The following is a 15,284-nucleotide window of genomic DNA, read 5'->3' as shown; positions in this document are numbered from 1 at the left end:
GCTAACAGGACTATGGCCCCATTTGGTTTAGACTGTCAGCTGCTGCTGTAAGCTTGAAGCCTAATGTTGATGCCGCAACCAGAGTTGATGTGAACCTGGCTACTAGTCCCCTCCATTAGGACCGTGCTTCTCCACTTGGGACCAGAGCAGGTCCAGGATCTGTCCATACACACTGACTTGGGGAGCATGATCATCAGTAAATAAGTGGTGATAATATTGTCATATCCAAATGCAACTCTCACCTTTTCCCCCAATGACTGGAGATTTGTTCCTTGTTGTCTGCCCATGATGGAGCATGGAGTGGTGTAGGTCATCTGTTGGCCAGCCACCGTGACACTAACCTGGATTGTACCTGAGTAACTCAGTCACAGGCCAAGTCCTGTGCTATCCTGGAGTGCTAGATTTGTGCTTTGTGGTGATGATATAGACCAAAATGAGCCTGGTCCACTGTGCTACCAGCCTCTGCCTGATGCGGCATGCAGTTTTCCTTCCTCCGTCCATTCCTTTCTTCCTTCCCTCCCTCCTTCCTCCCTTCCCTTCTTTCTTTGTTTCTTCCCTCCTTCCTCTTTCCTTTTCTCTTTTCTTTCTTTCCTTCTTTCTTTCTTTCTTTCTTTCTTTCTTTCTTTCTTTCTTTCTTTCTTTCTTTCTTTCTCTCTCTCTCTCTCTCTCTCTCTCTCTCTGTCTCTCTTTCTCTCTTTCAAGACTTATTTGTTTTTATTGGAAAGCGATATTTATAGTGAGAAGAAGATACAGAGAGAAAAATCTTCCGACCACTGATTCACTCCCTGAATGACCATAACTAAGCTGATCTGGTGCAGGATCCTATGTGGGTGCAGGGTCCCAAGGCTTTGTGGCTCTCCCAGGACACAAGCAGAAAGTAGATGAGTAGTGGAGCAGCCAGGAGATGAATTGGTGGCCATATGGCACCCTGGAGCATGCAAGGTAAGGACTTTAGCTACTATACCACAGCAGTGGGCCCGCAGCATGGAATTTCAAAGCAGTCTTAAGTTCCCTTCCCCACTTCTGCCACCCCACCCCTGGACTCCCAATTGGCTGGAGTCTTGCTGTGATGTCGGGGTCTGGGGGTAGGTGGAGTATGAAGGCATGCCTGTGGGGAAAGAGACCGTGTGGCCCTGTCCAACTGTTTTACTGTAGCAGGTCTGGTACTGAGTTTGAAGGTTAAGGTTTCATCTTCAGTGTTTTGTCTCAAATGTGTCTGTTTCCATGCTGTTCTTTGGAGAGTGGGGATGTGCAAATTCTTTCCTGCCTTCCTCAACATTTTTTTTTGTATATGAAAAACAAGCCTTGTGGTCTTTCAGATGGCTTCTTGCATATTATCCAAATGACTTTATATGTGAAAAGTATTTTCTGTGGGGGTTACTGGAGCATCTTATTCAAACTACATTCTAGCTCCACCTTCTCTGTTAATATTTTAGAAAGTAAGAGAATTAATGAAATATATGATATTCACCTTTAAATTGTACATAAGGCCCAGTCATTTATTCTATATTCAGAAAGTTGCACAATCAGTGTCACTATCTGATTTCGTGGCATAGTCATCATCCAAAAGAGAAACCTTATACCCAGCCACAGTCAGGCCCATTTCTACATTCCCCCCATCTTCTGGAAATGACAAATTACTTTCCTGATTCTGTGCATTTGCCTATTTATTGGTCATTTAAATAGATGGATCATATAATGAATGGTTGGCTTTTGTGATTGGCTTCCTTCATTTATTCTGTTTTTAGGGTGTTTACATTTTGCATCAATATTTGAGTATAAATAGCCATTTGTGTTTTATTCTAACCTTTGATAATTATGATTGATATTGTCAGACATTTGTTTCAAACTTTGTGGATATATATTTCCAGGTCTCTTTTAAACTCACGTAAACTTCATCCATGCTTGTGGATTTGAAGTACTACCTTCAGGGTTAGTTTGTGCTCCACTCTGATATTGAACAGCTTTTCATGTATTTGTTGGCTATTTTTTCTTGTTTGTTTTTTAAAATTTATTTGAGGGAGGAGTTAGCAGGGAAAGATGAAGCCAGGGGCTTCTGTTTAATTTACAAGTGGATGACAGCTAGTTTTTGTATACCTTTTTATATTACAAAGAAAAACTACTGTCACTAAATGATTTTCAAGATGTATTTGAATATATGTCTTGAAATATATGAAAATGAACACCAGAGATAGCATTTACCACACTGTGTGTGTGTGTGATTTAGCTATTCACCTGATTGTACCTGTGATGAAATTATTTGTACAGAGGAATTGAGGTGCACTGTGGCTAGATGAGAGCCTGTAAAGGACTTGAGTATCACTTTTCACTTGTCTAACTGCATATTATTATTTTAAAAACATTTGTTTAGTGTTGTTAAAAAGGCAGACATACAGAGGGAAGAGATACAGAGGGGAAAATCTTTTGTCTGCTGGCTCACTCCCTTAGTGGCTGCAACAGCTGGAGCTGAGCTGATCCGAAAACAGAAGCTTCTTCTGGGTCTCCCATATGTGTGTAGGGTCCCAAGGCTTTGGGCCATCATAAATTGCTTTCCCAGGCCACAGGCAGGAAGCTGGATGCAGACAATTAAACATCTAAATATAATCCCATTCTGGGATATTGGGAGGTTAGGATTTTAATATGTGAATTGTGTGTGTCTGTAAGTCAGTTTGAAACTGGTGAAAATAGTAATGTACCTTTTCAAGTGGTTTTGAGAGTTGAGATAATGTATGGAAAGTGTTAAGATGATAGCACATGTGAATGTACTGAGTACTATTATTTACTGATATCCACTTATACCAAATTGTGAGTTTGTTTAGGGAAGAAATCTTGGGAATGTGGCTTTCAATTGTATTATTATTTTCATTTATTTTTATTGATTACTAAAAAACTATGTTCCCCCAGGAAAATTTTCCTTTATTATACATGCTTAGTACTGTTTATTGAATTAAAACTTTTCCTCTCTGCCACTTGAGCAAATGGCTCCCATCTGATTATCATTTTCTTTTCTTTCAGCTCTGCAACCCATGCACCATTCTTTTTTCTCCTGACTGGGTCCCTCATTTTCTCTTTGGGTATTGAACTCACATGCTGAGCAAGAACTAGGCTTCCTTTTGTGGCCACAGTATGATTCTATTTTTTTTCCCCCCAGAGATATTTTGGAAGTTCCAGTCACCTAAAATTTCAACAGTTGCTTTTGCATTTGAATGGACAGGCTTAACATGCTAATAAATCTTTAAGGTTTTCATTTTCTAACTTTCTAGGGCGATAGCTCACATGTTGGATTCTTTCTGAAATTGAGAGTTTAGCTAGGAGAGCAATCCTCGTTTTGCCCCTGAGTGTCACAGGGGGTTTCTGATTTCATCATCCTGAATCAAGGCCAGGTTTATTTTCTATTAAATGTCTCACTTCTGAAGTCCTCAGTGTTTCCATCATGAACCAGAATAACCTCGAGTGCCATCCTGGCTGACAACCGAGAATCGGCCACAAGCGCTCTATGTGATAGTGTCAACGTATTTTCTAAAATATTTTTGTGAAGAAATGAAGGAAAAACTGATGCGGAAATCTGACGTAAGGTCAAAAACAGGCATTAAAAGGATGTATAAGTAGGCTGAGAGGTTAAGCCCCCATGCAGAATGGTCTTCATTTATTCTGAAAGCCGTTTTTACTCTTTTGATACCTTCTGCATATCTGTTTTGCTACAAAGCACAGAGAACTACTTGCTGTGAAGTCACATAATTTTCTTTAAGACATGCAATAATTCTTTGGAAACTTTTCTTCCATTCAGAAAAATGAATTTTATGTTGTATCATAACTTCATTCCCAGTAGGAAAGCCAGGGCAATGAAGAATGAAATTATTGTTGTGAAAGAAAATACCACTTTTATTTCATGGTATTTCTTAACATTGCCAACTTCTCATGGGATAAAATTGGCAACACTCATTGAATGTAAGAGCTGTGTGCTTTTATGGTTTTACTTATTTATTTCATAGTTTTTTTAAGTGATTTTTCTTTGTTGACTTATATCATTATATATATATCATTACATATATATCTGTATACATCTGTATACATACATCTATGTATCTATCTATATAAGCACTATTAGGGTACAAACTAGACTGACAGATTCATATTTGTAATATGACTATCACATTTGTCGTTTTAAATTGATTTATGAGGTCTGTGTTCTAGAGTATATTTTATTCTGCTCCAACAGCTACTAATGAATTCTTTGATAGAAGGTTTTGGTCACATACATCTTTCTTGCTCCAGGGGAACTAACCTGTTGGAATATTCTCCTGCTGAGCAGTTTGCTTTCATATCTTGTGGCATTTATCATTATCTAAGACCAGCTGCCTGACTTCTCTTCAGTGTCCTGTTTATGGGGTTTGAACATCTATAAATGGAAACACTAGCTAACAGAAATTATCGCCAGGGCTTTCTGATAGCATCCTAGGCTCTCACAATTTGGAATGTCCTGCAACATCTAACATGTAAGCACGTCAAATTGTTTTCTAGACAGAATCTTAACCTCTTTCTTTCTCTCTCTGTCTCTCTGCTCCCTGTTCTCATTCTCTTTTAACATGGAATTTGAAAAGCATGAAAAAGGAAGTCTGTTAGACAAGAATGTGGAGGACAAACAGACGGTAAGGCATGTGAGATTAAACATGCACGGATTTCCAATGCAATTGGCAGAGTAAAAGAGCAACCGTCACAGACTGGAAAAGTTGTACCAGCCAGACTATATTTTAAGTTTTGCTGGTCAGTAACTTGGGAGTTTATGAGTTCCATGGGCTTCCCTGAAAACAATGTACTGTTGTAGATAAAATTTCATTACTAAAATGTGGACATATTTGAATTACTTAAGTGCTTTATCTCCATTTTAAAAGCTAGCATTCATTTACTTCAGTCCTTCTTGTGATCACATAAAAAATGGTAGTTGGTTTTATTGATTGCCATGAAACTTAGGGAATGCTGAAAATCCAATTTCTGCTGGAGATACCAGGATTATAAGCATTACAGAATGCTTTAGTATCATATGGAGTAATTTTCATAAATTTGTTGTGGTGGTAAATTTTACTTTCCAGAAAGTTTTTCTCTTATTTTTGCTGTTGAAGTTGAAACAAGACTTTAGTGTTATGTTAAATGATTAAATGTAAAGGAATAAATGTGGTCATATATTTTTTGTAACCTAAAATGTGTTATAACTGACTAGAATGTATTGTTGTATTTCATCTGATGTGTATAGCAAGTAGTTTATGTTTGCAAATTTAACATGGCTTCAGAACAAGTGTTTGCAAAAGGCATGGCCAATTTTCATAGCATTGCCAAGTTGCCAGAAGTAAAACCATAGAGTATAATAAGTTGTGCTCATGGGACATCATTATCTTGGATATCTGGAATTAAGGGTTATGTACTACTGTTCACATACTATTTATTTACTATTAATAGCAAATATTGAAAAAAGAAATGCCATTCTGAATTGCGTTTACAAACCTTAGGCTCTTAAATGTGTGGGGTAAAGCATTTCCTTTTCTTACAGGATTTGAGTGATCATGCTGAATGTCTTATAGACCTCTGCTATGTGTGTATGTGTGATTGCTCGATCTGTAGCAGCCACACACAATCTACTTGCTTTTGGCTGTTTTGAACTCTCCTATAAAACTAACTGGGGAATTGGGATAAAAATTCTCACTTTATAAATTCTACGTGTAAGACAAACACTTTTACTTAACTTTTCTGAGTTGGTTCACTCTCTTGGACAAGAGGGAGGGCAGGGCAGGATGGAAGTATTACTGTGCTTCCAAACCATTACTGTGAAAGGTTCAAAATTTGTTCATCTTATATCAATAAAAATTAAATTAAAAATATGAAAAATTAGGAACAGGAACAACTGATTTGAAGGGATGTGAATATTGAAAATGATAAGGCACAAGGTGTTTCTAGCCTGAGCATATTTTCAAATGATTTGGGGCCTTAACTTTATTCAAAAATTTATGATTATAAAAAGAGAAAGTTGAAATGCATTTCAAAGCAAGAGGAAAACTAATATAGGTTATGCAGGAAGGGTTAGTGGTCATTAACTTTCTGGCACCAAATAGGTAGTGAACACATGAGTAAAGAGGTGCTGCGAAGCAGTGTGAAATTTGACCCTGAGCTTCCTGGCAATCTTTTACAGTTAGTGTTGCAAATAAATACAGCAGACATGGGTGAGTGCACAGAGTGAAAATGATCTCTTGTTTGAAGTGATTTGATGTATTAATATCTCACTTTCTGGAAGGTCAGACATTCTGCATGCCTGGTGTACCTTGAGTAAAACTACGAATCTAGAGATGAGCAAAGGCTTCCCTTCAGGCAGGTGGCCATCCCAAAGCTCACGGAAGTGGTTCTGTAGCAATAGAGACCAGTGACTAGCCTCCAGTTACCTTGCAGAGGACTGGGGAAAGACATATCCCAGACCTGAAGGCTTGACAACCTTCAACCTGCTCTGAGGAGAAACCATTCTGGGGAGGGAGGCATGGCATGAAAGCTCAGTGTTTGCGGTAGTTATGTGTACAGGAGCACGGAGCTCTGCATGTCACCCAGGTCTCCACAGAATGAGTCAGATCATGTTGTGTTTGTATTGCCAAGAAAAGGTTAGCTCATGCTCATTTATTTTCTATTTCAAAATGCTCAAAAATACATAATGCATCTTTGAAGTTTCTCGCAAGATTACTTTAATACTTTTGATGTTTATCCCCAAACTTTGTGAAGCATATGTCCTATGTTCCTGACAATAATTTAATCTAAAATAATATAATATAATACAACTAAATAAACTGCTGAAGATAGTTTAAAATTTATTCCATGGTGTTCACTATGCTGTGGAATATTTGGTATAATTAATGAAATTTATAAAGTATGGTTTCATTTTCTTAATTATTATTTTTTTTAAGATTTACTTAGGCAGTTACAAAGAGGACAGAGAGAAAGATCTTGCATCTGCTGGTTTACTCCTCAGATAGCCATAAAGGCAAGAGCTGAGCTGAGCTGATCTGATCTGAAGACTTGTAGTTTTTAAAAGGGGGTAATTTATCATTAACACAGAAAATATTTTTAAATGTTTTTTAAAAGATTCAGGTACTTTTATTGGAAAGTCAGATATACAGAGAGGAAGATGTTCTGTCTGATGATTCACTCTCCAAGTGGCCGAAACCCCTGGTGCTACGCTGTTCCAACGTCGGGAGCCTGGAGCCTCCTCCGGGTCTCCCATGAGGGTGCAGGGTCCCAAGGCTTTGGACTAGCCTCGACTGCCCTCCCAGGCCTTAGGCAGGGAGCTGGATGGAAAGCGGGTCTGTCAGGACACAAACCGGCACCAATATGGGATCCCAATGTGTGCAAGGCAAGGACTTTAGCCACTAGGATACTGTGCTGGGTCCCACAGAAAATATTCTTTAAAAAAAGAAGGGGTGGGGGCTGGCACAGTGGTCTGAGGCCTGAAACTTTGCTTTACCAGTGCAGGATACCATATGGACACCAGACTGAGTTGTGACTGTTCCACTTCCCATCTAGCCCCCTACCTGTGGCCTGGGAAAACAGTAGAGGACAACCCAAAATCTTGGGACCCTGCACCCATGTGGGAGACCTGGAAGAGACTCCTGGCTCCTGGCTTTGGATTGGCTCAGCTCCAGCTGTGTGGCCACTTAGGGAATGAATTGACAGGTGCAAGAGCTTCTTCTCTGTATCGTGTTCTCTCTTTTTATATCTGCCTTTTCAACAGGAATGAATAAATCTTTAAAAATATTTAAATACATAATGTTGAGTTATAAGATGCTGATAGCTTAAAATTAAAGTTGTATTTCTCATACGTATTTTTATAATGAATAAGGTTATAGCATCTATCACCTAATTAAATGACATACATGATAATATTGAAGAAATTCTAAGATAAATTTGTTATTTGTTGCAATAGTATGAACATCAACAATTCGAAGAATTTAAAAATTCATTGGTTTATTTCACTTAGAGAGACAGACAAAAATAAGACAGTATTCTTCACTATATGCAAAATATGAATTTTATCTTATCCTGGAGGTATGGGTTGGTACTTTTAAGTGCTGATTTGTTTTTTTGTTTCATTTTTTATGTTTGATATTATAAGCAAAGATTCTTGCATGATTAAAATTGAAGGTGTTTCCTTCACACCCATACATCAATAGATTATCAGAAGAAAATAGCATTTTTGGTTATACTCTTGAGGAGCTTTGTTGTTATTTTCTACTTGCTCTTTGTTGAATTCTTTCCCTAATGGTGTGTTAAGCCTGTGATTGTGAAGAGAACTGAATGTTTGCCATTGTAAAAATCAAAACAGTAACAACAACAACAACAACAAGGAAATTGGAGGGTTGGTTGGGAATGCAAACAGCAAGGGAGGGTAGGGTGAAAATTATCACTACTGTCTCAGTCTGTGTTGTGTGATATATGAAACTGGTTCAGCTTATTTAAAGAAAGTAAAATAAAGAATGTATGAAGATCACAGATCTAATAGAATAAAATGAGCTAAAGCCAATAAACTCATCATCAAATTACCATTTTATTCCCACACATATATTTGCTTGTATTCTATATTAACTTCTGCATGTTATAGAAAATGTACTTGTCTTTTTTTTCTTTTTAAAGATTTATCTATTTTTATTGGGAAGGCAGATATACAGAGAGGAGGAGAGGCGGAGGGGAAGATCTTCTGTCCAATGGTTCACTCACCAAGCGGCCGCAACGGCTGGAGCTGAGCCAATCCAAAGCCAGGAGCCAGGATCTCTTCCAGGTTTCCCACGTGGGGGCAGGGTCCCAAGGCTTTGGGCTGTCCTCGACTGCATTCCCAGGCCACAGGCAGGGAACTGGATGGCAAGAGGGGCTGCCAGGATTCGAACTGGCGCCCATATGGGATCCTGGTGCGTTCAAGGTGAGGACTTCACCCACTATGCTATAATGCCAGGCCCAACTTGTCTTTTTAAAACTGATTATTTCACTAATTATAAAGATTTTTCAATGGCATCTATTATGTTACAGAAGACAACATTTCATTCTTTTTTTAATGGCTAGAAAGTATTCTATACCGTGTATCTACTGTGTTTTCTTTATCTGGTCATCTGTTGAACATCTAGGCTGTTTCCTAACCTTACATATTGTGAATTGAGCAAGAAACCTTTTTCATATTTGTTTCATTTCATTTGGGTTGATTCCCAAGAGTGGAATGGCTGAGTCATTAAGTAGATCTATTTTTAGATCTCAGGAATTTTTCTGTTGCTTCCATTATGGCTGATTTAGCTTATATTCTGACCAACAGTGGATTATGCTACCCTTCCCCCCATGTCCTCACCAACATTTATTTGGCGTTTAGTTGTTGGGTGGATGAACCTCATTGAGGTTTTTGTTTATTTGCTAGTCGTTAGTGATCCTAAGCATTTTTACATCTCTCTGCTGACCATTTGTGTTTCTTTCTTTGAAAATAGGGGTTCATGTCCTTTGGCCACTCTTCAATGTTTCGTTCTTTATGATTGCCTTAGCTAATTTGAAATCTCTTGTGTTCCCATTTGATTTTCAGTATTTTTTCTAGTTATGAGAAGAGAGCCACTGGCATTTTGATTTGAATTGCATTGAACCTGTAAATTGCTTTGGGTAGTATGGACCTTTTGGTGTTAATTCTCCTAATCCACAATCATTGAAGATTATTCTCTTTTTGTTTCTTTTATTTCTTTAGGTTTTGTAATGGTCATTGTAGAGATTTTTTCCATTCTTGGCTAAACTTATTCTAAGGTATTTAATTGTTATTATTATAATTTTTCTTGGTGACTGTTGTGAATGGGACTGATCTTGATCTTACAGGCTTTTTTTTTACATATATGCATTGTTTGTTTATACAAAGGATATTGATTTTTGTGTGATTTTATATACTGTAATTTTACAAATTCTGTTACTAATTCTAAGAGCCTCAATGGAGTCCTTTGGTTCCTCTCTGTATATAATCATGTCATCTGCAAACAGAAATAATCTACTTCCCATTTGTATGACTTTATTTTTTTCTCAAGCCTAATGGCTCTGACTAAATCTTACAGAACCATATTGCCTGGCAATAGTGAAGGTATGCGTCCTTATATGGATCTGAATGTTAGTGGAAATGCTTTTAACTTGTTGCCTGTGGATTTGTCATTTATTACCTTAGGAACTCTGATTTTCTAAACTGTTGTAAAATGTGATTCTGGTCTGTGCTCAATAATTATAAGGGACACATGAGACAGGTATTACCCTTGGAGATGTGTGTTGTGTTTTAGCATAAAGGCTGTAAGACACTCTCGAGGTTAATCTAGTGTCTCTTAAGATCCCTGATCAGTAAATGCATCTTGATGAGTGTGCAATGACGATGGCTATTACGAGGAACCAGTGTTCTCTAGAACACAGTTTACAAAGTGATACGGTCAGGTATGAAGTGTTTGATTTTCTTTATGAGTTGCATTTTCAGAATAATGAGACAGACAGGAAATCAACTTGGTTATTGTTTCTGTTTATAATAAAACATTATTACTAGAATAGATTAAAAAAGTGTTAGTTTCTTTTTAGTATACTTGAATGAAATAAACAAATACAATAAAGCAACAAATTCTATTCTCCAACTACTCTATTTTTAAATTATAAAATGCTTCAACAATGAATTTCACTTCTGTGTAGCTTCCATCGAAGTTTCACAATGAGAAGCAACTGTTCATGTACTAATACGGTCATGAACCTCAGGGCATTCTGACATAATAATGGATTCTTTCTCAAAGAGATGATAAGAACTAACAAACATATGCATAAGTGTAATTTCTATTGAATCAGCATAATATGTCTCAAGATAATTTTATCTTCCCAAATAAAGAATGTTCAATATCATAAAATAATGATAACCAAAAAGAAGGAGATATAACTCATTTTGTGTTAAAGCTTTATAAATAACTCAACAAAGTAGTCAATTTCTGAATATCATAAATAAAATATTGATTCCTGGAATAAAAGTAACTCTCAGAGATTAAGAAAGAAAATGACATTTGAAATTAGATTTTTAATAGTATGTATTTGACATAAGTTTAAAATGTTTTATTTTTTAAATTTAATGCTAAAACAATTTTGACATGCTGAATTTGAAAATGCAACAATATATAAATTAATATTTCAAATTATATATTATTGATTGCAGAGAAGGCAGGTTCATATCATGTATTTTTTAATACCACAAAAGTTAAGAAATCCGAAAACTGAATAAAATGTAAAATACATAGTAGTGTACATTTTAAAATTCTATGACACTACATTGAAAGGTAGCTTTTAAAGCATTAGTTAAAAATTCATAGCTTCATTAATACAAATAAAACTAGTAAATTTGTAAAAAGAAACAACATGGGATCCATGCTTTGGTTATAATTCCTGCTGTCATTATCTGATGACAAGTTTGAGTTTAATTGGAGAACATATTCGGAGATGAATGTTAGTATCTAGTAAGCAGAAATTTCTCAGCGAAATTAACACAAAATATCTTCAATTAAATGCATGTTTCTCCTGGGTCAGGTGTGGATATGCTAAGCTGTGAATTAGGAATGCAGGTCAGGTCTCCCACCTGTGCAAGCTGGATGTGGGAATCAAACCTAGGGATTGTGGTGGTGGGACTTGGACATCTGAACTGGTGGACTATATACCCAACCCTCCTTTTTCTTTCTTTCTTCCTTTTTTTTAAAAAAAGATTTATTTATTTTTATTGCAAAGTTCAGATAGAGAGGAGGAGAGATAGAGAGGAAGTTCTTCTGTCTGATGAGTCACTCTCCAAGTGGCCGCAGTGGCTGGAGCTGCACCAATCCAAAGCCAGGAACCTGGAGCCTCTTCTGGGTCTCCCACATTGGTGCAGGGTCCCAAGGCTTTGGACTGTCCTCCACTGCTTTCCCAGGCTACAGGCAGGGAGCTGGATGGGAAGCGGGGCTACTGGGATATGAACTGGTGCCCATATGGGATCCTGGGGTGTGCAAGGCGAGGACTTTAACCACTATGCTACCACGCTGCTCCCTGCTTTTCTAACATATTTCTGAACTTCCCTTTTGAACATGATAATGTACTAATGACTGTAGTAGAAACAATAAAAAAAGGACTAGCTCTTTAGGTTATTACTGTGCTTTGATTTTTATTTTAAAATAAGCTATGAAATAATGAGGTTAAATCTTACTATCTTGGAAATATTCTAAGTATACAAAACACAGACATCCAAGTTTCTTATATGGTCTTTTGGTAGCAAGTCTGTATTATTCATCAGAACGATTTACCAGTGGGAACACATTTTATACAGTAATATATTTTATTCTATCATTAAACCTATTTATTTTTCTAATTTTGTCCAACTGGAGTATTTGGTAGGTAACAGGCACTCATTAGGGCCTGACATTTCTGATTAAAAAATATTGACACTGTTTGTATACCTGATAAGTTTTCTAGGTATTATTTTCAGTATGACTTAAATGTTGTTTGTGATTGAAACATCATGCCTGACAAGGAATCCTTACATGTTAAAATAAGTGATAAGCTTAAGTTAAAATTAAATATGTAGTGACACTGCAGAGGAAGATCTGTGCAAGGCATATGTATTTATATATTTTAACTGATTGCATTGAATTTTAAAAACAAGGTTTATTTATAAGTTTGGAATCAGAGAGAGAGAGAGGGAGAGACACAGAATGATATCTTCCATCTGCTAGTTAACTCTCCATATGGCCTTGATAGCTGGGGCCTGGGTCAGGCCAAAGCCAGAAGCCAGGAGCTTCTTCTAGGCGTCCCATGTGTGTAGCAGGGACCCAATCTCCTGGGTCATCCTCGGCCGCGTTTCCCAGGTTATTATCAAGGAGCTGGATCAGAAATGTAGCCACACAGTTGACACAGTTGACACTGCTGTCGCAGCTGGAAGCTTTATCTGCTGTGCCAGAAAACCAGCACCGTTCATTGGAATTTCGAACTTCAGCCATCACCCACTGTCTCCCAAGCTAATTTTGGTGAAGAGCAAAATTAAACAAGATGGAAGACAATGACATTTCCTTTTCTTTGGCATTGGATTGCTTTTTGGGAAACATCATTCCATTTCTCTGCTACTCAGATATGACCCTTAAATTTTTCCTGGATGTCTGCATTGAGTGTTAATTTGATTTCTCCAAACTAAGCTTCTCTATGCTGCTTATATGAATAACAATCTGAAAGAATGATGTATATTCTCATATCTTTATTAATGTGCTTCTATCCCTAACATGTTTGTGCTATACATTGAGAATTCTAACCCTTTATTTGGTACATCTTCCAGATGACCGATTCATCATCATGTTTTGAATTTATTGTCCACTTCTTTTCAAACAGACCTAGAGCTCTGTGATAAGTTGACATCAAAGTACTGTGGAAATAATTGTTTTCAAAAAACATATGGTAAGGAGAAAAATTTTGCAGAAAGTTCCTCAATAAACCTTTTCTCTAGAAGGCTTCTGGGGGGGAATGTAGAGCTAGGCTACTCTGAAGTTCTTCACTCCATGTCATATATAAAGTTTTTAAAAGGCTAATTAATTTCTTCTCACCTCTTAGGGAGATAAAAATTCTCTGAGAACTCATTGAAGGGATTTTAGGATTGATCTCTCTGTTCCAGTTATTATTGAGTTCACTGATTAAGATCATGTTCTTAGAAGGGGTTAAGTTGGGACTGGCATTGTGGTACAATTTTTAAGCTGCTGCCTGCAGTCTTGACATTTCATTTGGCTCTGGGCTGAATCCTGGTGGTTCTGCTTCTGATCCGGTTCCCTACTCGTGTGCCTGGAAAAGCAACAAAAGATGGCCCAAAACCTTGTGCCCCAATGTGGGAGACCGGATGAAGCTTTTAACTTCAGCCCGAATCAGACCTGGTTGTTGAGGCCATCTGGGGAGTGATCCAATGGATGGAAGATCTCTGTTCCCTGCCCTTCCTACCCCAACTCCTATAACTCTGTTTTTCAAATAAGTAGAAAAAAATTAAAAGAACTGATCCAACCCTCAGGCATTATAAATAATATTAAAATTGTGCTTGTATGCTAGCCTGAGAAGTATAGTTGCAATCAGTAAACATAAATCTTGACAATTTGACAGAGCAAGTTGAAAATGCTGTAATTGCTCATAAATGTCTTTAAAACAATTTAAAAAATGTTATTTTGGTTTGAGAGAGAGAGAATTTTCTAACTGCAAGTTCATTTCTTCAGTGCCTGCAAAAGCCAGGGCTATACTAGACTGAAGTCAGAAGTCTGGAACTCGATCTGCTCCCAGGTTTCATTGCAGACACATATACTTGAACCATCACCTGCTGCACGTTAGCAGGAAGCTGAATTGTAAGCAGAGGACTCAGACACAGCCAGGCACTCCAATATGGTACTCTGGCATCTCAAGCAGTGTCTTCACAAATGAACAATATGCTCATCTCTCTTAAATTTCTTTTAAATAAGAAATAATTCCACTCTGAACTCTTCATGATATCTTCTTTATAGAGTAAATAGTATCAAATAATTTAAGAATTTCTGGATAATATGAAGAATGAAATAAAAGAGGGAGGGGGAAGTAGGAAGCTGTGCTGATGATGAACAAAGGACACCAACAGGAAAATTACTGAGTGAATTGACGTTCTAAAACATGAAATTGCATAAAGAGGTGAGACTGGAAAAATGGTGAGTCAGGGAAGGTGAGGGAATGCAGGTGCTGTAAGTACTACTATGATACATCTGCGTACAGAAAAACTTGGGTACTATAGTATATGAACCAATGGTGATGAGGACTAACTTCCGGAGAGAGGTTCCCTTTCCATAAGTTTCATTTAGTGTGGTGAGAAGCTTGTTGAAACTGAGTCCAAAAGACCAGTGCTGCAGTTAAAGTTGTGTTTGTTCAGCTGTCGGTGAATTGGTTAACCTTTGGTTTCCTTATGTGCAAATTGAGTTGGATTGCTTTTGCAGATTTTTGTGCCTCTAGCATCTACAAGTCTGTGGAAAATATCCACTGGTTGCAAGCTGATTAAATTCTTTCATACCATGTGATACCTGTTTATAAAACAGGAACTTCGGAATAGTTTGTTTCTACGTCATTATTGACCAAAGGTAAAACAGTATTCCTTGTTATTAGATGAAGCTTTCCTTTTAGCTTAAAAATTCAGGAATTTAATTTTTTGTTTCACTGAGAGATAACCAGGACTGTGGAGTGGGAAAATGGATAGAATTGTGGAATTAGAGTAGCAT

The 15,284-nt window shown here is 37.3% G+C and overlaps 1 protein-coding gene across 1 annotated transcript in view; it reads left to right on the top strand.

Annotated features, from left to right (window-relative positions):
- The first annotated feature begins 4,503 nt into the window (after positions 1-4,503).
- The window catches only part of MLIP (muscular LMNA interacting protein), a 260,649-nt gene continuing 249,868 nt past the window's right edge, over positions 4,504-15,284 (top strand). The window contains exon 1 of the mRNA XM_058662063.1: positions 4,504-4,649. Coding sequence (XP_058518046.1) covers positions 4,587-4,649 — 63 coding nt within the window. The 5' untranslated portion in view covers positions 4,504-4,586. The remainder of the gene's footprint in view (positions 4,650-15,284) is intronic.

The sequence above is a fragment of the Ochotona princeps genome, chromosome 1, assembly GCF_030435755.1.
Source record: "Ochotona princeps isolate mOchPri1 chromosome 1, mOchPri1.hap1, whole genome shotgun sequence".
Lineage (NCBI taxonomy): Eukaryota > Metazoa > Chordata > Mammalia > Lagomorpha > Ochotonidae > Ochotona > Ochotona princeps.
The sequence above is the reverse complement of the archived record's forward strand: the minus strand, read 5'-3'. Positions and strand labels throughout refer to the sequence as shown.